The sequence below is a fragment of the Asterias amurensis genome, chromosome 4 (genome assembly GCF_032118995.1).
Source record: "Asterias amurensis chromosome 4, ASM3211899v1".
Lineage (NCBI taxonomy): Eukaryota > Metazoa > Echinodermata > Asteroidea > Forcipulatida > Asteriidae > Asterias > Asterias amurensis.
The window spans coordinates 7,836,421-7,860,279 of record NC_092651.1 but is presented as its reverse complement, the minus strand read 5'-3'; the positions used below and the strand labels follow the sequence as shown (position 1 = coordinate 7,860,279).

Sequence of the window (23,859 nt, the reverse complement as noted above, 5' to 3'; positions counted from 1 at the left end):
AAAAATCTTATTTGATTTTGCAGTGTACCTGTTGTGCCAAAAACAAGACAAACCATACTGTTTTTTATAACATTTTTTAATTGAAATTTACAAAAGATTATGTAATTACACACAAAACTGTTGTAACTGACTTTCTTTTACAAAAGATCTTGAATATGCTTATTGTTTTTAATCTAATAATATTTGATATCAAAATAACTGCTTGAATATCATAATATTTTATCATGTTCTGAGTTCTCCTAAACCCCAATGTTGAAGCAAGTTATAGCTGTTTTTAATGTGTCAATAAGTTTCCCATTCGATTAGTAATTTTTCAATAATACTACACCCCTTTGTTTTATGAAAAATGCAATAATATATTTGAAACTGTAAATAAATTGTAAGTCTTTTCGAGGAATAAGAGTAGAATGCAAATCTTAAGATACATACATTTTACAATTACGTGCAGAGATACAATGTTTTTTTGCGCTGATGCAATGATATGCAGGTAACCTGCACAAACCTTAAAAAATACAGAAAAATCCTTGTTGAAAGGAATTATATCAATGTTATTTTAATACAAAGCTTTTCTTACTTTCAGTTGTATTTACCTATTCATAAATATTTTGATTTTGTTGTGTTGTGGACGAGCGGATAAGAGCACCAGACTGGAGCTCTGGTGTTTCTGATCAGCAGAGTGTGGGTTTGAGTCCCAGTCATGACACTCCTGTCCTTAAGCAAGACACTTATGATTGCTTCTCGTAAAAGAATCCAGTGCACTTATCAAAAATAGAAGGAATTGATGTCATACTTCAAACATAGCCACACATATCTTGCAGGAAAATAGGGAAGCGCCTTGAGCATCACTGAGTGCGGGTACAAGCACTATATAAAGACACTATTATTATTATAATAATTATTGCAGTAAAATATATGAGACTGTTGATTCCGAGGACCAGTTATTGAGACAATTTTATTTTTCAACATTTAGGAGTTCGGCCAATAATTATGAGCACGAATACCTCTTGATTTTCTTTTTGCTCTGATTTTCTTTATTCGCCAAACAACAGAGCAACATTGTACATATACATTTCCTGCCAATCTACATTATTTGGAAATTAAGCACATCTGGATGTGTTGATTAAAGGCAGTGGACACTATTGGTAATTAATCAAAATAATTATTATCATAAAACCTTTCGTGGTAACGAGTAATGGGGAGAGGTTGATAGTATAAAACATTGTGAGAAATGGCTCCCTCTGAAGTTATGTTGTTTTCGAGAAAGAAGCAATTTTTCACGAATTTTATTTTGAGACCTCAGATTTAGAACTTGAGGTCTCCAAATCAAGCATCTGAAAGCGCACAACTTCGTATTTCAAGGGTGTTTTTTCTTTCATTATTATCTTGCAACTTCATCGACCGATTGAGCTCAAATTTTCACAGGTTTGTTATTTTATGCATATGTTGAGATACACCAACTGTGAAGGCTAGTCTTTGACAATAACCAATAGTGTCCAGTGTCTTTAAGAGCTGGATAAGCATCAATAAATTGCAGCTGTCGCTAACTGCACACCTACTTTGTGTTTTTGGATAGATACATCTCTAAAAATCAAGTTCCTTAAATGTCATTTTTAGATTTCTACATACAGCTGAAACTAATTTTGCTTTCAGTTGGACATAACCGTGAAAGGTGGAAAGTCATCTTTGATAAATGAGTATAATTGTTTTTAAATTGACACTATGGGGCAACTGAACATAATCTTTATTTTTATATAAACCTTGTATATAAAAGATAATCTGTGTGTTATAATAATGTATGTTGGTGTAGTTGATATTTGGCTTGCTTATACTGCATTGAAACAGCCTAGTGTCAAATATTAAATCAGTATTCATAGTCTGACTTTTGCAAGTGGGTGTAATAGTCAAATAATATTGCTTATAATGTGTTCTGCTTAAAACCAAACAAAGGGGATTATGACGAGTGACCAGGGTGATGAATTATGTCTTTTGAAACAAACTGAGTGTTGTGGCCAAGTGGTTAAGAGCATCAAATTCAAGTTCTGGTGGTTATAAGTCATCAGAGTGTGGGTTTGATATCTCCACACCCAGGGGGTATAAATGGGTACCTTTGTGGGTAGAGGTTTATATTGTATTTGAAAAAGTTTACTGAGCGCACGTCCGCTCGGGCGGCATGAGGAATGTTAGTGGCCTAATGACTAGCTGTCAATTTCATCAAACTCTTCCTAACTTGAGATTAATCATAGGACTTTGGACCAGTTAAATTCTGTATCCAAATACATTGTACGTAGGTCGCATTGAACCCATCCTAAGTTAGGAGGGATTACTCGTCCTAACTCGAGTTAGGATTCATCCTAGCGTTTTGTGAAATGGGCCGCAGGGCACTAATGTTAAGGGCATTGATATGGTTATTGTATGCACTAAATAAGAACTAGTTGGTATTATTATTACTATTAATAATATGATCATTGTACTGTGGCAAGCTTGTGTCACTTGATCCTACAAATTATCTATTGCTTTATTTGTCATTTTACATTTTCTTTCCCCTTGTATGTTTGGAACTTAATCAGTTTCTATGGCGATATTAACACTCAAGCTATGTAATTCTTGAAACAAAAAATAAGGGTTTAGTTAACAGCATAATCCAATAAATGATGTGCTAATATTCTACGCTTTATAACTTGCAATTTTTTTATTTGTGAAGGTCCCATTCTGCAGACACCATCACAATGATTACAAGAGTAAATAAACCATTGGTTTGCAGGGGCATTTACTGGAACATTTTACATTTGTTATGCGAATTGTCAAATTATCAAGAATCATCTGTAGCTGAAAAAGGTCTGAGATCATTTTTTTACCTTCTTTTAATGTCAATTGTTGATAAAAATCATGTGGTGGAGGTGGAGTCTGTCCAAAAATGTTTAAGATTTGCGGCTTTGTACAAACAACACATGAAGGAAGTCCGGCCGTCGATTTCACCAAACTCTTCCTAACTTGGGATTAATCTTAGTTCCATATCCCCAGATGTTAGAATGTATTGAACCATCCTAAGTTAGGACGGGTTACTCGTCCTAACTCAAGGTTGGATTAATCCTAGCGTTTCATGAAATCGGCTGCAGGCTGGTGGCCTTTTTTGAAACATGTAATTTATCTGTATGCTGATGCTGTAGTCCTCGGAAATAAACTTGGTTTCATTTTTGTTTTACCCATACACCGATGTTTGTTAGCACTGTGTACCAAGTACTTTCCCAAGTCCTGTGAAAAAACATCACAGGCATATTACTCGGGTGGGATTCGAACCCACGACCCTTGCAATTCTAGAGCAGTGTCTTACCAACTAGACTACCGAGGTTGCCAAATAGCTAGAGGCAGTTTGAATCCTCTCTTTTGGCAGCGGGTACCGCAAGATTTGCATCGGGGATACTGCTTGGTATTATTTGTTGTTTTTTTCGTGAGAAGTTGATGCCCTTAGAGTAATCATTTTTTATTAGATATAATAATTTCATCGGGGATAAAAAAATTATTTGGTTTTACTCATCTTTCATAAATGATTGCGCAACCAGCTGCCAATAAGCACTTTTGTGATATGGGGGGATAGAGTTAATAATAATAACTAAAACTTGTAAAGCCCATAGAGCTATATAATGGTAAAGCCCCATCTACCCAAGACTAAACTTATTCTCGAGGCGCATAAAAAAAACTTTTAAAAACAGAGAGAGTAACAAACAAGATTAGAACTTAAAAAAGAAAAATAACAAACGGAAAGTAAATTATAAGAAATATTGAATAGCGAGTTTTAAGCAATGTTTTGAAAATTTGAAATAATATAGTATCTAATTTACCTAAATGAGATATCCCTTTTTTTTTTTAAATAAGTGATATATGGCGCCATATGGAAAGTTATCCGTTTGAAAAAACAAAGCTGCCCTTTGAAAGAGAATTTTGGTTATCAGCGAGCAATGCTCTTGAATTTCATGGGTCATGGGTTGGAATCCCAACCTGATGGTTTTCCCGAGAGTTTACATTTGAAGGTTTGGAAAAGTTTCCATATGGCGCCACCACTTTTTTCAATCAACATGAGTCAATAAAGTATCTAATTTACCTCAATAAGATATCCCCTACGGAAATTTATCCGAAGGTTTCCTAATAATTGACAAACTTGCCCTATCTTTATCTTGTTCTGCCTCCTTTACTATGAATAGTGGTTGAGTCGGAGTCGAGACCGACAGTGAGAAGTGTGTCTGCCTGTTGGGTGGCCATCTACATCCAACACCTTGCTCAAATTATTATAAACTGGACTAAGCGAACTTGTGATGAACAATTATGTACTTGATGCACCCTATAAACTGAAGCACTACCTCAGCTAAGAAAAAGACCTAATAACATGTGCTGGCTGGACTTAACTAAGACACTTGTGTTCACTCTGGTAGTCTTTTAGAAACAGGGAGAGAGTTTGTGCACACCAAAGATTATAGAGCGCCGCAAGATGCAGAACTCGGGCTAAAATGTGAAATCCCACTGGACGCCATTTCGGCAAGTAACTATTTTGATACAACAATAGATCAGTGCAGTTCAGTGCAAACAATGACTGTTCCTATCAATGTCAAACAAACCATTCACTTGCTGAAATGGCGCCCATGCGTATATTTCAAGATCCGCATCTTGTGACTTGCGGTGCTCTTTAATCTTTGGTGCACACACAGCTATATCATTCAAGCCTCAGTGTCATGCCTACTCATGCATGGCAATAACAATAGGCTACCTGCATGCTCAGATGCCCTGGGAAATCTAGGTACATGTAAAGATACTGTGGACCAGGGTTGGTGACTTGAAGGCACTGGACACTTTTGGTAATAACTAAAAATAATTGTTAGCATCAAAACTTACTTGGAAACGAGTAGTGGAGAGAACTTGATAACTCAAAACATTGTGAGAAACAGCTCCCTCTGAAGTAACAGTTTTTTCGTTTTTTTAGAATAAGGTAATTTCTCACTCAAATATTACTCCAGCTGAAGCCTTTTTTAGGCATCTTGAAATTTGTGGAACAAGGGTGTGTTTATCTTTCATTATTCTCTTGCAACTACATCGACCAATTGAGTCCAAATGTTCACAGAGTTGATATGTTTGGATAAGGTGAGAATACTACTGGTCTTTAAAAAAATGTGTCCGGGGTGGATTTCACGAAGAGTTAGGACTAGTCTTATCTCAACTTAGGACCAGTTACTCATCCTAACTTAGGACTAGCAATGCGTTTTTGATATCTCTTAGGACTAGTCCTAAGTTAGGACTAGTCCTGACCTAACTTAGGACTAGTCCTAATTCTTTATGAAATCGACCCAAGTGCCTTTAAATCATTATAGGAAATTTAAAGTCTGGAAAGTATGAGAGCGATTTTTGCTGGTTCAAATTTATCTTAGAAGTCTTATTATAAGTGCTGCTTAGAACCTTATAAATTTTGGATATGCAAAAACAAGATTAAATTGCATTCAATTTGTTCATGTCAGTGAACTATATTTCTGTCTTCCACATTTTTGAATGCCTCATTGTTCAGCTATTTGTAAAACATTTGAAAGAAATGATGGTTCAAATAAAAGCTGACATTCAATCTTCCTAATTCAAAGTGTCTTTGTCTTTTATGTTCGGCTTTTGTGTTTTTCTTTGTTCTATAAAATAAATTTGTTGAACTTATTTCCCCAAAGTATGTCTCCAGGAATAGCCTTGCTCAAGGCAGTCGCATTATTCGCTCCGAAAAGACGCAGCTGTAAACCCACCCGCCGTATACCCTGTGCATGGTGTGTGCGATCACACCGAATGACCCACCCGTATACACACTGTCACATCGCACGAATACTGTTCACACAAGTCATCGCACTCGTACACCACTAACCGCATGCGGAGGCCGTCAGGCCGACAGCCTTGTCGGGTCTGTATCTTCCCGTTTTAATGTGTTGTATTGAAAAAATTCCAATAGTGGACGAAATTGGGGGGGCTCTAGGATATGCTAGTATGCAGCTCATGAATATGTATATCGTTCGTCAGACCTATCAGACAACACAGGATGTGAGGCAAATGAATTATTCATTTTGACGTCCAATCACGCACTTCCCTTATCACGACCTTTGGACCCTATCATGCGTCCGTGGTGGTGGTGTGTGAGGTAAACATGTCTCGTCTTTCGCGGGCATTATGGTAATGAGCTGACCATGGGAACTCTTCGCTTATTATAGTAATGAGGTCAGTGGCTTCAACACAGATCCTACAAGGCTGTCGGCCTGACGGCCTCCGCATGCGGATAGTGTACGGGGCATCGTGTCGTGCGATGTTACGCACAGTGAATACGGGTGGGTTTTACGCACAGTGAATACGGGTGGGTTTTTATACAGCGGCGGTCTTTTTTTCGGAGTGAATAATTCGACTGCCTTGAGCAAGGCTACTCCAGGAAGTACTATCACCTTCAATGTACATGTAGTTTGCAAAACATTATCCTCATAGTTATATGTAAATTTTGAGTGAATTAACAAACCTTTAAGATTTGAAGAGACAACCCCAAAATGTGTTTCTCCTGACATATACAATAATACAATACAATACAATACAATATACAATACAATAAATACATAAATGTATGCATCAAAACCCCAGGTAAAATAATGACATAACCGGTATACTCCTGCATGGGGTAAAGCACATTACTAACGATGGATAATAAGCTCACGATAGGAAAGGCTCAACGGAACAAGAATACTGACCAAAAACCATGGCTTAATTTTACTATGCATCACATTTTTAATTACAGCAGAGTGGTAAGTTACATCAAATTAAATTGAAAAGAACAATATAGGCCTACTGAAGTATTTTAACCTTTTGACCTTTGCCAGTATGAGGTGAATAGCAAACCTATTGAATTGTGAATTACAAATAAAACAAATAAAAAATCTCAAATTCATCCAAAACTTGACAAGATATCGGATTTGTAACACCTTCACTATCTTACAAAAACAAGCTTTATTGACTGTGGCCAAATATTTTGTGAGATAAAAATAAGAGATGAAAAACAACAAATTATTGAATAAAGGTGGTCTCAGACAGGAGTTAAATGTTGTCAATGGTTACCAGGGCCCAAATTCATAAAGCAGTTTAGCAAAAGATGTCCTTTTTCTGCTAAACCAAAGAAAATAAGTGGGCACCAGTCGCAACAATGTACTTGTTGGAATGTTGGCTGCAAAACCTGTTTTTGCTAAGCTACATTTTTCTTTGCTTAGCAAGTTGATCTTACAGGCCAATTAATCAAAGACAGAGGCTCTGCCAGTCTTAAATGGCCATCTAAGAACTATTATGTTACTCCCATCCCAAAAATCCTTCTTGTTATTAAAATGCAAGATACAATTACTTTGCCTGTTTTCAAAGCACACATAATATGAGACTGTGCAAAAGCTTCCTAACATAAACATGCACTCAAACCTTTAGCTTGAGAGTCTAAGGCACACTTGCAATATAATTCAGGCCATGTATTAAAAGAAACTGGACACATTAGGTAACTGTCAAAGAACCAGTATTCTCACTTGGTGTATCTAAACATACATGTACATGTATGTATCAAGTAACAAATCTGTAACAATTTGGGCTCAATTGGTCATAGAAGTTTCAAGAGAACAATGAAAGCAAAACGCCCTTTTTGCCCAAATTTGTGTGCTTTCAGATGATAGTGAAAGGCTTCAAGCCTGAAGTTTCTTAATATTTCAGTGAGAAATTATCTCTTAAAACTAAGTTACTTCAGAGGGCCCCGTTTCTCAAAATGTGTGTTACTACATGTATGTGAACAGCTCTCCATTGCTTTTTACCAAGTTTAATGCTAACATTTATTTTGAGTAATTACCAAAAGTGTCGAGTGCCTTTACATCTAATTGAAACTAGGTTTCCGTCCTTTTTACAAATGAATTGACAAAACAAAACTGAACAATAAAGGGATTTCATCTGAGATATAAAAAGAAAATAATATCTTCAATCCAAACTAATTATTGACAATCACATTGAATTAATGTCGTTTTTTAAAACATATTCCTCAAAACCTGAAATCTTCGATACATTTGAACGATATAAAATTCTTATTATCTTACCTATCAGATTCAATAACAATTATTATAGAAAAAGTTTGTACATGTATGTATAATATGTACAGAGACTGTCTAACTTATTTAGACAGCTCGCATCATGACACACTGTTTACTGACGGGCTTGGCCATTTAAGGTTTTCACATTAACCGCAACATTTCTGTAGAATGACAAAATTCAATCTTAATGGGGACGCATGGTAAACTGACCTCCCTTTCAACTTACTTTGACCGTGGTGTAAAACTAACAGGGATTTCAAGCCACGTTTTGTTTTGTTTTGATTCATGCTGTGGTGAGTTCTATATAGCTGCGGGTGAGTTCCTAATTCAAGCTACATGTGGGGCGAGTTCTTTGTTTTGATTCACGCCATGGTGAGTTCCACATATAGCTGTGGTGAGTTCCTGATTTAAGTTTCATTACAGGGTGAGTCTTTGTTATGTTCCTGTTTTGATTCACGCTGTAGTGAGTTCCACCATAGAGCTGTGGTGAGTTCCTGATTTAAGCTATATGAAGGGTGAGTCCTTGTTAAGCTCCTGTTTTGGTTCATGCTTTGGTGAGTTCCACCATAGAGCTGTGGTGAGTTCCTGATTTAAGTTTCATTACAGGCTGAGTCATTGTTATGTTCCTGTTTTGGTTCATGTTTTGGTGAGTTCCACCATAGAGCTGTGGTGAGTTCCTGATTTAAGTTTCATTACAGGCTGAGTCATTGTTATGTTCCTGTTTTGGTTCACGCTGTGGTGAGTTCCACCATATAGCTGCGAGTGAGTTCTCGAAGCTCTTGTAGTCCATAGTCTTCAGGCATGGGAAGTTTACCAACGTGTGGAGCCAGCAGACGAGATGGTATTCTCACATTCTTGCCAGGGTACAGTGATTGTTGCTGGAAAAGATACAACAACAAAAACCATAAATATTAACAATTCAAGTTTGGAGAAATATTTTCTAACTGATGTCAAAATATTGCTTTACTTAGAAACATTTTCAAAGCAAAGTCATTTGTTGTACAAACGTTGTTTGCAGAAAAATTGAGTTTGTGCATATGATACCTATCTGACATTATACAATTGTTGCACGCTGTGACGGGGTCCATGGCCTTTTGTTCACCCGAGTGGGGAAATGGCACCGGAGGCCAAGCCAAGGGTGCCATTTTCACCCCCAAGGGTGTACAAAACCATGGACCCAAGTCACAACAGGTTTTGTTATACCTTTGTAAGATTGTTATTCCTTTTCTCAAAGTTCTGTTGTCATCTTTAAGCATTAATACGATGGAGTAATGCATAGTTTAAGCAGTGTGAATGATAAAATTAAACTATCTATAAATAGTAAACTTGCAGGTAAAACCATGTAATAACTCTTTTGTGTGAGTGTTGGCTCTGGGAAGAGCCGGTTTGGTCTCCATGATTCAAACAGTATCTTCTGCTCGTCTTCAGGAGAAAGTTGCTAGTTTATTCCTACCTGTAGAGTAAGTACTGCTTTCATGACGTTAGCAGTCCTTTTGGCCATCTCCGATTGGCAGAGTCTATCCTTGGCTGTACAGCATGTTACACTTCCTACACGGCTACATAAGGATGCAACATCAGGGTATAACTTCTCTAACTCATACACTGTGGGGTTACTGTGCTGAAGGTTCTCCAATCTCTGTAAGTTGACAGTTATTCAGAAATTTATTATTCTGGTTTATTTTCTTATTATTAAAAACAAATACATGGTTGGAAGCCACTGGCTGAAATAACCATGTTTACAAAGTAAACATTAATTTTTTAAACATAGCAAAACTACACATTCAACTAGACATTGAGAGTTTGTGAACAAACTCAAGGTGTTTGGTTTCCGGAAGTAAAAGCCTGGTGTAAAAAAAACAATTGTTGCACCTTGCTTTGTTCTCAAGATTTGTTATAAATGATCAAAACCTACAAACATTGTCAAAACAACATGACGACGTCATCATGACGTCATTTCGAGTTCAAGAAGTTTAACCCTTTCAATACCACATTGTTTATTGCAAGCGCCCAACCGGATACCGCATTGTTGACAAAGGTCACAATGCTGTGTACCGTATTTTTTCACACTAAAAAAAATATAACGCAATTTGCAGTGTGTACTGTTTTCAATCTTGATTTTCTGTGGGAAGACATTATTATTTTGAAAAACTTTGTGCATGCAATTTGTAGCATATGAAATGACCTTTCCTACGATGTCAAATTTGTATATATTATCTTAATGTTGTTTGCAAGATTTCTGGCTAAAAAAAGATTTTCAACATATTTTTCCTCAAGAAAAGTTTGTAAAAACTTCTCAGAAAATATAACCGTTTTTATTATAAGCTTCTATTTCCATTTGTACCAAAATCGGAACCTATTTTGCTGAAAAATCTTATCTGTTTTGAAAGTGTTCAGCCACCACGGTCACTGCGACCAGCACAAGTGGGTCCAGGCCCACCCGCCATGCACGCTCAAGCCCACGACGTTGAACGGGTGACGTGCTCGGTCCAGTTAGCTACCGTTGGTATATAGTCCAGTTTTGTCATCATCTGACTGCATGTCTGGTGACGAAATACCACGATTTGCTGCCAAATGTTCACTAGATTCTTTGTCAGAACTTCCCAAGTCTTTTTATAGAGTCACTATAGGCAAACATATAAGCCAAAATCCTCCGTGCAGTGAGCAGACATGATGGTGATTTTTGTCGAAAAAAAAAACGGAAGCGTGAAATCTTGAGGTGTACTTTTCTCGGAAAATCATAATGGCGACCCCCTATACAATTATACAATACATACCATTGCAATGCTTGGTAAACAAGCAACCCGTCTATATAAAACCTAACAACAGAGGGCGCCAAACAAAATAAATACAATCTCTCAAAGGCAAGGCTTTTTTCAGTCGAGTTTTCTCGACATTGGGACGGAGCGACTACACAACGCACGGTCGAGTTTTCTCGACAATGGTAAGGAAGCGCTTGCATTGCGTGGTCGAGTTAACTCGACAATGGTATTGAAAGGGTTAAGTCCTGGACTAACAATACCTCAGTCTCAGTTTCACCTCAGTCAAACTTTTGGTTTGGTAGAAAAAACAACTTTGAAAAGTGCACCTTTAAAGCAATACCACGTGACACATGATGACCTCATCAAGCTAAGGTAGACGCCACAGATATGTTGCTAATATGAAGGAGATTATGTTTACCAATTTTGAAACAATTGTCATAAACTCTGACACAAACATCTAGTAAAAGTGTGTTTTTAGATGTTTTAAATCTGCCGCTAGAAGGCGGACTATTTTTTGGTGACGCCATAGGTATTATTTTTTTTAAACCAGACCTTTGCCAGACTTGTATTTAGTGATTGTAAACCATCAAAAGGTGTACATTTCAACCTAAAAGCTTTAAATAACGCCTTTTCAAAGCTTTTTTACAGTCACTTCCGGTTTAGACAGATCAAAAGGTCAAGAAAAGGTCAGCAACATATCCATTGTTGTGAAGTTTGTAAAGCACTTTCATATAATGTATAGATTGTCAAAATAGCTTATGTGGTTGAGGAAATATGAACTTATGAAATATTGACGACCGTAGAAGTAAGGGACACGTATGTTTTAAACGCCTTGAACGAAGACTGTTGTACGCGAAGCTTTTTCACGCTGTATGGGTGATCACTGGAGCGTGACTCTGCTGCACCGCTAATACAATACACGTGGTGTAGGCCTACATGTAAAATGTGTATGCACATACCAATGGGGGATTTACCTAGTTCTTTAGACATGAATTTTGAAATTTTCAACCTCTCTTTTGAGCCCGAAAACAAGGTCAAAATGGGATCATGTCTGTGAGGCGTTTACGGAGTTTTCAACAATGACGATTCTGATGATGTATTGATTGTAAGTATCCAGCATGTAGATCAAGAGTTCTGATTTTTTGAAATAATAAACTTTGAATTTTCATAACTCAAGAACGGATGACGTCATCATAACGTAACTTCAATGGTTTCTTGTCCTAATGAATATCTAACTACATGTATGTGTGAAACTTCAAGTCCATACGATCTTTGGAAAGATGTTTATGTTAGCGGACAAGGAACGTACAGAAGAAGAAGTATCAATAAAAATAAAAAAACAAACAAAAATAAGAGGTGTTCCGGGCTGTTGGCCCGAACACCTAAAAAGGCTGAAACTATAAAAATGCACAAAACGGCTTACACTATCAACAGCTCTCCATTGCTTGTTACCAAGTACCGTAATTTTCGGATTATAAACCGCGGTTTATATGTTGATTTTGACATTTTTTTGAACTCCTGCGGTTTATTCTCCGGGCGGCTTGTAAGCCGACGTATAAATATTTAAGAGAAAAAACAGAATTTTTTAAAAGAAAGATCGTTCGTAAACTATTCTAATAATAATGGGTTTTTTCTTCAACGAGAACAAAAACCTGCCTGTGTGATGACAACAACCTGTTGAAAATCCCACCACAATTGTATTCCGTGTTTCCTTTGTAAAACGTTTATCAACCGCCCTCGGCTCCCCCTTTCAGCGCAACTCAGGTTAGACTAGACTGGTGCCCGTCTATTTATCCTAGCGATCTCTACATGCTGACGTCAGACATTCAAGCTATACTCATGTCTCAGCGAAATAGACTCGTCCCCTGTCTATTTATCCCACGATCTTTATATACTGACGTCAGACATCCAGGCTACAATCTTGTCAGCCAGCGGTTTCTTCAGGTCAACCACGCACACCGCAACAGCAGAATGGTGAATGGACGTACGCCAAGAACTATGCCGCGCCGGGGGTCAAACAAAACGTTTTCAAACCGCCCTGATTGTTGAGTCCAGTAAACATTGGGAATTTTATTTCCAGGCGGTGCAAATATGAGGGCGTCGGCGAACATCGCTCAGGCCGTGTCCGAAACGGCGACTTCGGCTACAGCTACGGCTAGGGCGCGCGCGTCTGCCTATTCTTCAACACTGGTAGACGCGCTGATCTAGCCGTAGCTGTAGCCAGAGTCGTCGTTTCGGACACGGCCATTCAATACGGTGCCCCCCAACATCTGTTGTGCAATTTCGAGATTGAGCAGCGCAATTAACAGATTGCTAGCTTTACGAACTTGCATGTGTACATGTGCTTAATGTGCACGCTGCAGGATACATTACTACACACACGCTACGTCCGTCCGCCGTTGCAATATCTGTTGTGGATCCTCGTTCTGGGACTACAATAAAAGGGAGGGAGAAACAACCACTTTTCTTTAATTCCCTTATTGAAAGACCCATTTCAACCTTGTTTCCCTTCTACTCCGATGTTTAATAAAAGTGAATCCCCTGTCCTTATGATTACGCAAACAATAAGGTAGCGCATTTTGTTTCATTACTACCGCTATACAATAAAAGTGAGGGAACAACTTTAGCCGTCCCCATTATTATTTCTTTTATATTTTATAAAGGAATTTTTTAGGAGCTGTTTACATGTTTAAAAAATGTTCCTTTATACATTGTAAACAGAAACAACAGTCATAGACAATACTCTCGTTTGTGTTGTGGTAGCCCTGAAAAAGACTGTTTGGTTTTGGTTTGTTTATTTTCTATTTAAACAAAACGGAAGGCAAAGGATTCCTTGGATATAAATCTTCGCACTGTTTCTTTATCACTGCTTCTGCAGACGAATCCTATGTTGAAACGATAGTCAACGCACTGTCTGAAGTTAATATTTATTGCAACACGATCTCACTTACCTACAAATAAAGTAGGATTTAACTTTGTCAATTTTTAAAACTGTTATTGGGTTTTTTCAGTATCACAATAATAAACGAATTTTCAGTTGTAACTTTCATCAATAATTATCCAACAAACAATAATGTGGTCCCGCAAAGGGGGTGCTGCCAGCTTACAAAAAGAATACTATCCTATAATAGATCATTTCAATTATGATCAATAGTGTAACTTCAATACATTTCTACTCTAATTACGACGCAACTCCCACATTGCGGCAACTATACAAGACTGACTGATGTGCCGCCCGCCTGTCACTGCAGATCGCCACAAAGAGGACCGCAAACAAGCACGGCCCCTTTGTGTGTACGCATGCGGTGATTGGCCGTTTGATGATTGGCCGTTGTTGATTGGCCGGTGATAGGTCCATTCATAAAATCTTGGCTAGACTTCGGACGGATCGAGTAGAGCGGCTGCCCATTGTACAACAAATAGCTTGAACGTCTGACCCACACTTCGAGGCTCGGGGCCCAGTCTAATCAAACGTGGACAACTTTTGTCAACAGAGGGCGATGCGATGCAGGGCAAAGTTCAACTATTTATTGGTGTGCGTTGCCGACCGATCTTTGATTCACGGACAGTTTGTTGCCAAACAAGTTCACAAAACATGGTCAACACAACCGATCATCAAATCGCAAATTCTTGAAAAGGGTTGTTGATGGAAAAAAAGTATAACTCAGGACTGATAGTGTGAGATAAAAAATCACCCGTAACGCGGCAGGTTTGCGTACTTCACTTCCGTGTTTTGAGGTTAGTTTTTTCATGTTTTATTTTTATTTTGGTCGCGGTTTATACGCCGCGCGGCATATACGCCGACACCTAAATATTTTTTTGTAAATTTTGGGGAAGTGCGGTTTATATGCCGCGCGGTTTATAATCCGAAAATTACGGTAAGTTTTTATTCTAACAATTATTTTCAGAAATTACCAATAGTGTGCAGTGCCTTTGAACGCTAAAGGTTGACAATAAACCAATGAATAAAACCTTGACTAGCTTGGACTGCTTGATGGCTCAATGGAACTGAGCTTTGATCTTTCCTAGACAATACTCATCTCAAATCTACAAAATAAATGTAAGTTCTAAAAACATTTGGGCAACTTTTTCTTATCCATAGGTTTCCTTAAAAAAAAAAAGAATGCTGTTATAGTCAGCTGTATGACGTCTATAAGACCAGTGTAGAGATTCGATGTCTTGAGTTAAAGACACAGAGGTGAACTACACTAGTTTGGTTTACTGTACGCACCACTACACCACCAGAATGCAATGTTTTATAATACACACTGGCCGGCTTAATTGGATGCGAAGGCATTATTTCTTTTTTTTGATCAAACTAAATTTTGACAACGAAAAGTTTTCATTTAAATTGTAAACTTTGCTCACAGGGCCCTCTAGGCTAACATGATCTGTAAGTGAAAAAAGAGTATTTTACAGAATATATATAATATACCATGATATAAAACAAAACAAACAATAAGGACTAAGTTTTCATATCAACCACATCTGGTTTATGCAAGCACTAATGAAAACCAACCAACATTAACTGAAGGCAGGCAAGTTTTCTGTTGTTTAAATACTGGCCCGCTTAATTGGATGCGAAGACATTATTTCTTTTTCCAGATCAGACTAAATTTTAAAATTGTGCTTTGATCTTTCCCAGACAATACTCAACTAAAATATACTAACTTAATATAAGTTCTGAGAGCATTTGGGCAAGTTTTTGTTATCCAGTTTTCCTTCCCCCCAAAAAGGAGAAGAAACAGTGGTCAAATTTGACTTTTGCCAGTAATTTATTTCATTATGAGAAAGAATACCGAGGTAGTTGTTATATTTAGCTGTATGACTCACTTATCTTACCTTTACTATGTTGATGAAATCTAAGAAGACCTGCCCATTAGTTGTCCAATCTTGGATCATAATGGAACGGTCTGTAGGCACCACCTTTTTAAGCAGACCCAAAAGATAATCATAGTTCTCTGAAATAGAAAAAAAGACAAACAACCTATACAAAATCTGGCACAAAAATACTTTCAGTAAAGATTTGAGTACAATGGAAGATATTGGCTCTTTGTTTTGGGGTAGGTTGGTTTATTCATCAGCATCAGCAACAAAGAGCAACTTGGAATAAACACATTTAGTTGACCCGTGGTTGACCACTGACCTGCACAGTGACGCACTCACCCGAACGACTCGTTTGGAAGTCTAGTCGACCATAGGTACCACAGTATCCAACACTTCCATTGCCTTCCACCTTTTCGCTGTAGCCCATGTGAACTTTGTTTACAGTAAGTGTGACCTTGTACATTCTTTGGCTAGTCTGGCAGGCAAGATACTGCACTGGCAGGCAAGATACTGCACTGGTCATATGGGAAAGTCCCCCCCCACAATAGTGTGGGACGAGTCTATGATTGATACTTACCCAAATAGCCACTACTTATGCATATTTCATAGCCGACAGGCTAATTCGCTAGAAAAATTGACAACCAGAGGGCGCCCTCTCGCGCCCACCCAGCATGCTACGCAGTAGCTCCGCCAAATACGTCCTTCTTTTTCTCATCTTACAGGTAACCCTGAACACGAGCCGTTAGTGGGGAAGGAGGGCGGGAAGGCTATTTGGGTAAGTATCAATCATAGACTCGTCCCACACTATTGTGGGGGGGGGAGTCTATTTCATTCACTTACCCAAATAGCCACTACTTATGCATAGAATAGCACCGTAACATGGAGGTTGGGTAGGCGAGGCGCCTTAATGAAAAATCAGACTATAGTCGACAAGTACCCAGGACTTAAAACTACAAACTGATAGGAAGTGCTTATAAAAATCAGAAGATATCTTTGGGGCTCACCTCAAGCTCTGTCCTGGCGGTGCCTGGACGGGTCGCTTGCTTGGGTCTCCCTTCTGGGTTGAGATGCTGACAGCACTGCTCTCCCAAAAGCCCCTTCGTTCTGGAGCACATCACGCAGATAGCAGGTGGTGAAGGTTGATGGGCCCTTCCAGCAAGCTGCTTGTGAGATCTCTGCAAAGGAGATCCCCCTGAAAAACGCCCAGGATGTTGACACGGCACGGACGTCGTGTGCACGTATGGGTCCCTGACTGCCTGTATCCTTATCTGACAGCCAGTCGGGGTTTGCTGACTTTATTGCTGATACAATCCACCGTTTGATTGTATCTTTGGAGGCTGGACCATGCGGGGGAGTAGTCGAGATAAAAAGTTGGCCGCAGGTCCCTCTAAGTGGTTTGGTACGTTCCAGATACCATTTGAGGGAGCGTATGGGGCACCAGAGCCTGTCTGATCGGACAGATGATATAGAGGCAATTTCGGGAATGAAGATATCAGGCGGGGTAAAAACTGCCGTCTGGTTCTTAGTAATGAATGAAGCCGGATGTGTCCCGGTTGGATCGTAAGTGCCTGGATTTCACATCCCCTCCTAGCTGAAGCTGCAGCTATGAGGAAGGCCAGCTTGATTGAAAGTTGCAACAGTGAAGACCGGTGTGCCGGCTCATAGGGGACCGCTGCTAAGTTCTCTAGCACCCGCCCCAAGTCCCAGGATGGGACCAGCCTCTGTCTCGGGGGCCTTTCGTTGAACATGCCCCGAAGTATCTGTGTTAGCACAGGGCTCGATGAGATTGTGGAGCCATCGGAGAACCCTTCGTGGACTGCCGCAATGGCCGATCTGTAATTCTTAATTGTTGTCACCTTCAGTTGGGAATTAAAGAGGTGAATTAGAAAATCTGACACCATCGCTAAAGATGCAGTGGTCGGATCCACAGCGCGGTCATCACACCACCGACTCAAATGTTGAAGTCGGTTGTCGTAAACCTTTCGTGTGGAGAGGCGACGTCCCTTCGCTGCAAGGGTCGCAGCCTCTTCAGAAAGGCCAGCTGTAATGAGGGATCGTTTGACAGTGGCCAACACGCCAGGTGGAGGTCTCCCGGCGCTGGATGTAGTAGTCGGGAGTGTGGTTGGTATAGGAGATCGTGTCGATCCGGGAGAATCAGGGGGTCCCCTACTAGAAGTCTCACTAGTCTTAGGAACCATGGCTGGCGTGGCCAGAAGGGAGCGATAAGGAGAATCCGGCACGATTCCTGCTCTATTTTCCCTATGACTCTCTGAAGGAGGGATATCGGAGGGAACGCATATGCGAACATGCCTGTCCAGTCTATGGCTAGGGCGTCGGTGGCCCAGGCCCTGGGATGATGGAATCTTGCGCAGAATACCAGGAGTTTGGCGTTTATCTCTGTCGCAAAAAGGTCTATGTGTGGTCGACCCGCTGTCGCAAAGATCTGTTGGGTCACACCTTTGTGCAGGGTCCACTCTGTAGGGATCACTGTACCCCTTGACAGTGCATCCGCTATCGTGTTTTCCACTCCCGGAATGTGGATTGCCTGCAGAGTTGTCTCGTTCTCGATGAGCCAGAGGTTCAAGTCCCAGGTGAGGAGGCACAGCTGAGGTGACCGCGTGCCTCCCTGTCTGTTTATATATGACACGACTGTCGTGTTGTCTGTCCTGATGAGGACCGCACGGTTCCTGACCTCGGTTTGGAAGTGCCGTAGGGCATTGATGACCGCCTGGAGCTCCAGGATGTTGATGTGTTGGGACTTGAAGAACTTGTCCCACACCCCAGCTGTCTGCCGTGGGCCCAGGGACGCGCCCCAGCCCTTGTTGGATGCGTCGGTTAAGATTGTGACCTGGGGAGCCCTTGGTGGGAACCCAAGGCCGCAGTTGACGTTTTCCTCCTTTTGCCACCATCGCAGATGAGGAAGGATGTGGCTGCTGATTGGTACGAGGATTGATATATAGTCCCTTTTCGGCCTGAAATGTGACAAGAGGTGTAGCTGGAGTGGTCGCATTCGGAGTCGGCACCATGGAACCAGATCTACCAGACTGGCCATGAAGCCCAGAAGTTTTAACCAGGCCCGTGCTGGGGCCGTGGTGGATGATAGGAACAGGTCCACGCACTGATATAGAGCTGTGATGCGCTCCGTTGTGGGAAAGGCTATGCCGTTCCGAAGGTCGATGACCGCTCCTAGGAAGGTCGGAGACTGGGTTGGTATGAAACGAGATTTCTCTTCGTTTATAATGAAGCCTACAGCCCTCGTCACCTCGCAGGTGGTCTGCAGATACTGGGCTGTTTCCTCTTCCGATCTGCCGACAATCAGCCAGTCGTCCAGGTACATGTAGATCATGATATTCCGACGACGTAGATTGCTCGTGTGACTCTTGTGAACGCCCTTGGTGACGTTGAGAGTCCAAATGGGAGGGCCGTGAACTCCAGGGTGTGCCCCCGATATCTGAATCGGAGGTATCGGGAGTGCCCCGAAGAGATTGGTATGTGGAGGTAAGCGTCTCTGAGGTCGATTGACGCTGCCCATACCGCCTTGGGTAGCGATTCCAGGACCACTTTTAGTGTTTCCATCCGGAAGCGTCTCGGTCTGATGAACCGATTGAGCGGTTTGAGATTGATTATAGGTCGCCATTCCATAGTTCCCTTTTTTGGCGTTAGAAAGAACGTCGAGAGGAACCCCTGGAACTGTTCTGCGTCCGCTACCGGACGGACTGCCTGCTTTTCTAGTAGGGAGGATATCTCCTTCTCTAGAGCCAGGCGCTTTTCCCTGTTCGCCGGAACTGGCGTTTCGCGAACCAGGGTGTCTGACGGAGGGGTGCTCGTGAACTCTAGACAGTAACCGTGTTCGACCGTTGCGAGCACCCATGCGTCGGACGTGATCTCGCTCCAAGACCCTACGAAATCTCTGAGACGGCCCCCGACGGGTCCCGGTTCGGGGGCCAGAGTCGGAAGCAGGGCGTCACTGCCTCCACCCTCCCGAGTAACGAGGAGGGGGAGGGGGCCTACCTCCGCCACGTCCCCTGCCGCTTGTCTGGAAGTTCTGACGTGCAGGCTGGGAGTAGCGGGGTGCCGCTGGGGCAGTGCTGGGGGATGCCCTAGGGGCCTGTTGTTGAGGGGACTTAAGGGCCTTACGAAAGGCTGGGCGTGGCGTGAAGCCAGCCCTGGTAGCCTTTCTTCCCCCAAGCTTGGCTTTTGGGGCCGCTGGTTTTCGCAGGCTTAGCTTGTCTGCGGTTTTTAAGTGTTTTGCCTCCGTCTCAAGAACCTCTTGGAATTGCCCTCCAAAGAGGTCGTTCCCAAGAAGAGAGATATCCTCTAATTTCTTCTTGGCCCCTTCGTAGGGAATGTACAGTGTCTCAAGTACATTTGTCCTTCTGGAACGAGTGGTCTGGAGCGAAATTCTGGTGAATTGCTCCAAGGACATCCTAAGGCCTTCCTCTAGACAGCGAAAAGCTATGGCTAGCATGTCCGCTGGAGTGGATGCGCCCTCCTCACAGGCGCAGACAATGTATTCCGAGAGCAGTAGAAGAAAAGCGTTGGCTTTGGCACCGAAGCGGGCTGCCTCATCGATTTTCCTCATCTGCTCCTCAAGTCGGGCTTTCCCCTTGTCGGCAAAGATCGCCTTAACTGAGGCTTTACCGCTATCGCTTTGGAGTTTGTCTTTTGCGGTAGACGGTATGATGGGGACGGTGAAGAAATCCTCACAGTCCTTTTGCGGATACTGGAAGTAGTTCTTAGACCTTTTGGTATGTGGAATCCATTTCTTTAGAGCGGCTGTGCTTTTGATGCGGTCCACGCAAAGACGGTCTAATGGGAGGGTCGGGAACGGCGTGCTGCGCGTTTCTTCCCCTCCGGTTCTTGTCTTGAAAGAGCGACGGTCCGATGAGTCCCCTGGGGTATCATCGGTCGGTAGCTTGAGTACCCGAACCATGTCCCGTTGCACCAGTCGGAGTTGAGTTTCAAAAGAAGAGAAACTGCTCGGTTCTGTTGGCTCGTCTTCCTCAGAGCGTGCCTCATGTGAGCTCCTCTCCCCTTCGGGCTTCTCCTCGGGTTCCTCCCCGTTGGATGCCTCAAGGGTAGTTGAAGGGTGCAGCGAGATGGCCGTAGGAGAACCTCTCCGTTGCCATTCATGCCCCGGAGTGCGAGGCACCTCCGTCCCACTATCGATTACCTCTGCCAACTGTGGAGGTTTGGTAACGACTGGGGCTGCTCTGATAGGCCCCTGAACAACCAATCCCAGGTCTGGGTCCGGGAAGGTGGATGGTGGGGGAGCCCGCTGTGGGGTGGGTGCCGCCCCCCATCGCTGTTGGGCGATCGTTGCCAATGAAGCGTTGATTGAATCGAACGCCTTCATAAAGGCTGACGGGGATATGGTATCCTGTTCTTTCTTCTTCTTTTTGACCTTCAGTGTAGCTGAAGAGTCATCAGAAGAGGAGACTGAATGCTTTTGCTTGGTCTTCTTGACTGAAGCCACGCTGGCCAGGGAAAACTCTGAATCAGTCATTGGTATTCCCGAGCAGCAGTCCGTAAATGAGGTGGACTGTGATTCCCTCACTCCTAGTCCCTGGTCCGTCCGCCCCACGGGCGGGGGACCAGATCGCCCGGAACGCGAAGATTGGGCCGGAGAAAAATTTAATTCTGAGCCCACTCGCTTTTGTTCACTTGCCTGGGCTAACAGTCCAGAGGATTGTTGAGGCGTAGAGGATCCTGAGGAAATCTTCGCCTGAGGACTGAATGAAGTTGCAGTCGTTGGCTTCGAGTGTGATGTACTTTTCATGGGTTTACCCTTGGTACTACTCGAGCCCCTAGCTGTGCTCTTTACCATTGTAATAATCACGCGCGGAGCGCCGTGAAATGTTGTGGTAAGTCGCGCACAAAAAAAAAAAAGTTTTTTTTTTTTTTTTTTTTTTTTTTTTTTTTTTTTTTAATATTTATTATTATTATTTGGATAATCGCGCGAAAGAAAAAATCGCTAATGCGTTAATATCACATGGATAGTGATAGGAGACGCTAGGGCACGTACGTGCAGTAGCGCGGTCTTTTTCAATTTTGACCGGTACTGAAGTTCGTCCCTCTTTCCGGGCGGTACTGCGTATGTGGGAAGAAAAAGACCGTCCGGTCGATGTTTCTCACAACAGCGCCCTCAATAGTCCCTCGATCCAAGTCACCGCGGTGTCGAGGAAGGAAAATGGCTGACCATGGAATTTATCGAACAGCCTTACCGGCGTAAATTCCTGGTAGCTCGGGGACCGGCTCAGTACGAAAACAGACGGGGCAAGGGAGAGGCCAGAGGCCGGTATACCCCGTATATATTTTCGTTTGCGCCCACGCTCTCCGCTGGAGCGAGGGGGAGCGAGCAGGGGAAGGGAACGGATTTAACCGGTATACCCAAGCTCTCTCCGCTAACTTCCTGCGCCGGGCCGGGAGTACTTCTCTCGGGCGGGGGAGTTCGACTGGTCGCGACCAGAAGAACGTTAGCCAATCGTAAATTATTGAGCCCTGGAGTCAGCCTCCTACTACAACGGCCGGGAGTACTTCTCTCGGAGAGTAGGGAGTCCCACGAGTGTGGAACACTGACCCTAGAAAAAAGCTAGCTTTTCTACCACGGACGGGAGTACTGCTCCCGGAGGGAGTCCCACGGAGGTGAGACGCTAGTTAATTTATATATCGTAATTAATTAAATTAAGGAAGGCACGGAGACACAACAATAATATATATACACTTGGAAAATAAGGTAAGGGGATGTACTCGATCCCCGGGAGCCCTGAGTGCTACTCGCGCTCGGGTCTCAACAGAATTCAGAATATATATCTTAGCAAATCATGCAATAATTCTCAAGAATTCGGTGATAAGTGTAACAGAAAAGACGTCTCGGGCTCTTCCAAAACGTCACTCAAAATGACTGAAAACTCTACTAATAAACTGGTTGTAATCTTATAGGAATAAAGCGAACGTACAAGTACTCTAGCTAAAGCAAGAGGGTGGAAAAACTCACGTCTACCACGTACGGTCGCTAGAAAAAGAAGGACGTATTTGGCGGAGCTACTGCGTAGCATGCTGGGTGGGCGCGAGAGGGCGCCCTCTGGTTGTCAATTTTTCTAGCGAATTAGCCTGTCGGCTATGAAATATGCATAAGTAGTGGCTATTTGGGTAAGTGAATGAAATAGACTTGACATTTTGTGTCATAATTTTCACATAAATCTAAGATTTATGAAAGTAAAAGCTGGACAAGTTTTCAGATGTGCCCCCTTTCATCATATCAAAAGTTGATAAGAATTAGACAGTGCAATCTCCATAAAATATAAGATTTAATGTATTCTCCCATTAGGCTGTGTACAAATCATGCCTGCAGGAAGTCCAGGCTCTGTGGCTCTTTTGTAAACATGTGATGTCACAGGCCACATCGTCTATAGTGTCACTGGTTCCCCTCCGCACTTTACACATGTTAGAATGGAACAGGCTATCTGGACCAGTGAAAAAACCATGGTGCTGAGGCTGGTTCTAAATGGTCGACCACAGTAGTCAACCAATGGTCGACCAGCCTGAGTTAGAGTCAAAATAGTCAACCTTTAGTTAAACACGGAGCACACTCGAACTTGCTTAAAGATGTTTAATGATAACAGAGTGACCATCATTCAAATGATAGGTTTACTTGGAGTTAATTGTAGATTTACTTACCATTAATGATAGCATCAGCAGCAAGATGTTTGATGATAACCGAGTGACCATCGTTCCAGTGACCAGCTTCCAGCAGATGCCAGGCCTGCTGATGGGGACGCTTTTCATACAGAGCCTTTAACGCCTGAAAGACACAACATGGAACCAGGTGAAACTTCTGCCTCTAACTTTAAGGAGTACGAGGATAATACATTTCAATATTTTTAGGGGAAATAAAACTAAACATAACCTATTTCTTACCTTAGCTTCATTGATCCACTTAACCGGCACGTTGAGTTGACCGACAAGAAACCTTTCTTTAGCAGAATTCGCTTCACTTCTCTTCAGTGTGCATTGTCGCATTATGAGCGCCTTTACCACCGACTCTCGCCTGTAATGAAATAAAGCATTTCACTTCATAATTGGACAACTTTAATTCACAGCTGTTTTTTATTTTATTTTTTTAATTAGTTCTTTTATAGCGCATTCCACAATAACGTCTCAAT

General features: G+C 41.9%; 1 protein-coding gene across 2 annotated transcripts in view; it reads right to left on the bottom strand.

The window, feature by feature from the left end:
* Positions 1-5: 5 nt before the first annotated feature.
* Positions 6-23,859, bottom strand: part of LOC139936020 (nuclear pore complex protein Nup98-Nup96-like) — a 90,457-nt gene continuing 66,603 nt past the window's right edge. For both annotated transcript variants that reach the window (XM_071930718.1, XM_071930719.1), the window contains 5 exons: positions 23,615-23,744; positions 23,375-23,498; positions 15,710-15,828; positions 9,562-9,744; positions 6-8,986 (listed from right to left, as the gene is read on the bottom strand). In XM_071930718.1, coding sequence (XP_071786819.1) covers positions 8,837-8,986; positions 9,562-9,744; positions 15,710-15,828; positions 23,375-23,498; positions 23,615-23,744 — 706 coding nt within the window. In that variant the 3' untranslated portion in view covers positions 6-8,836. The remainder of the gene's footprint in view (positions 8,987-9,561; positions 9,745-15,709; positions 15,829-23,374; positions 23,499-23,614; positions 23,745-23,859) is intronic.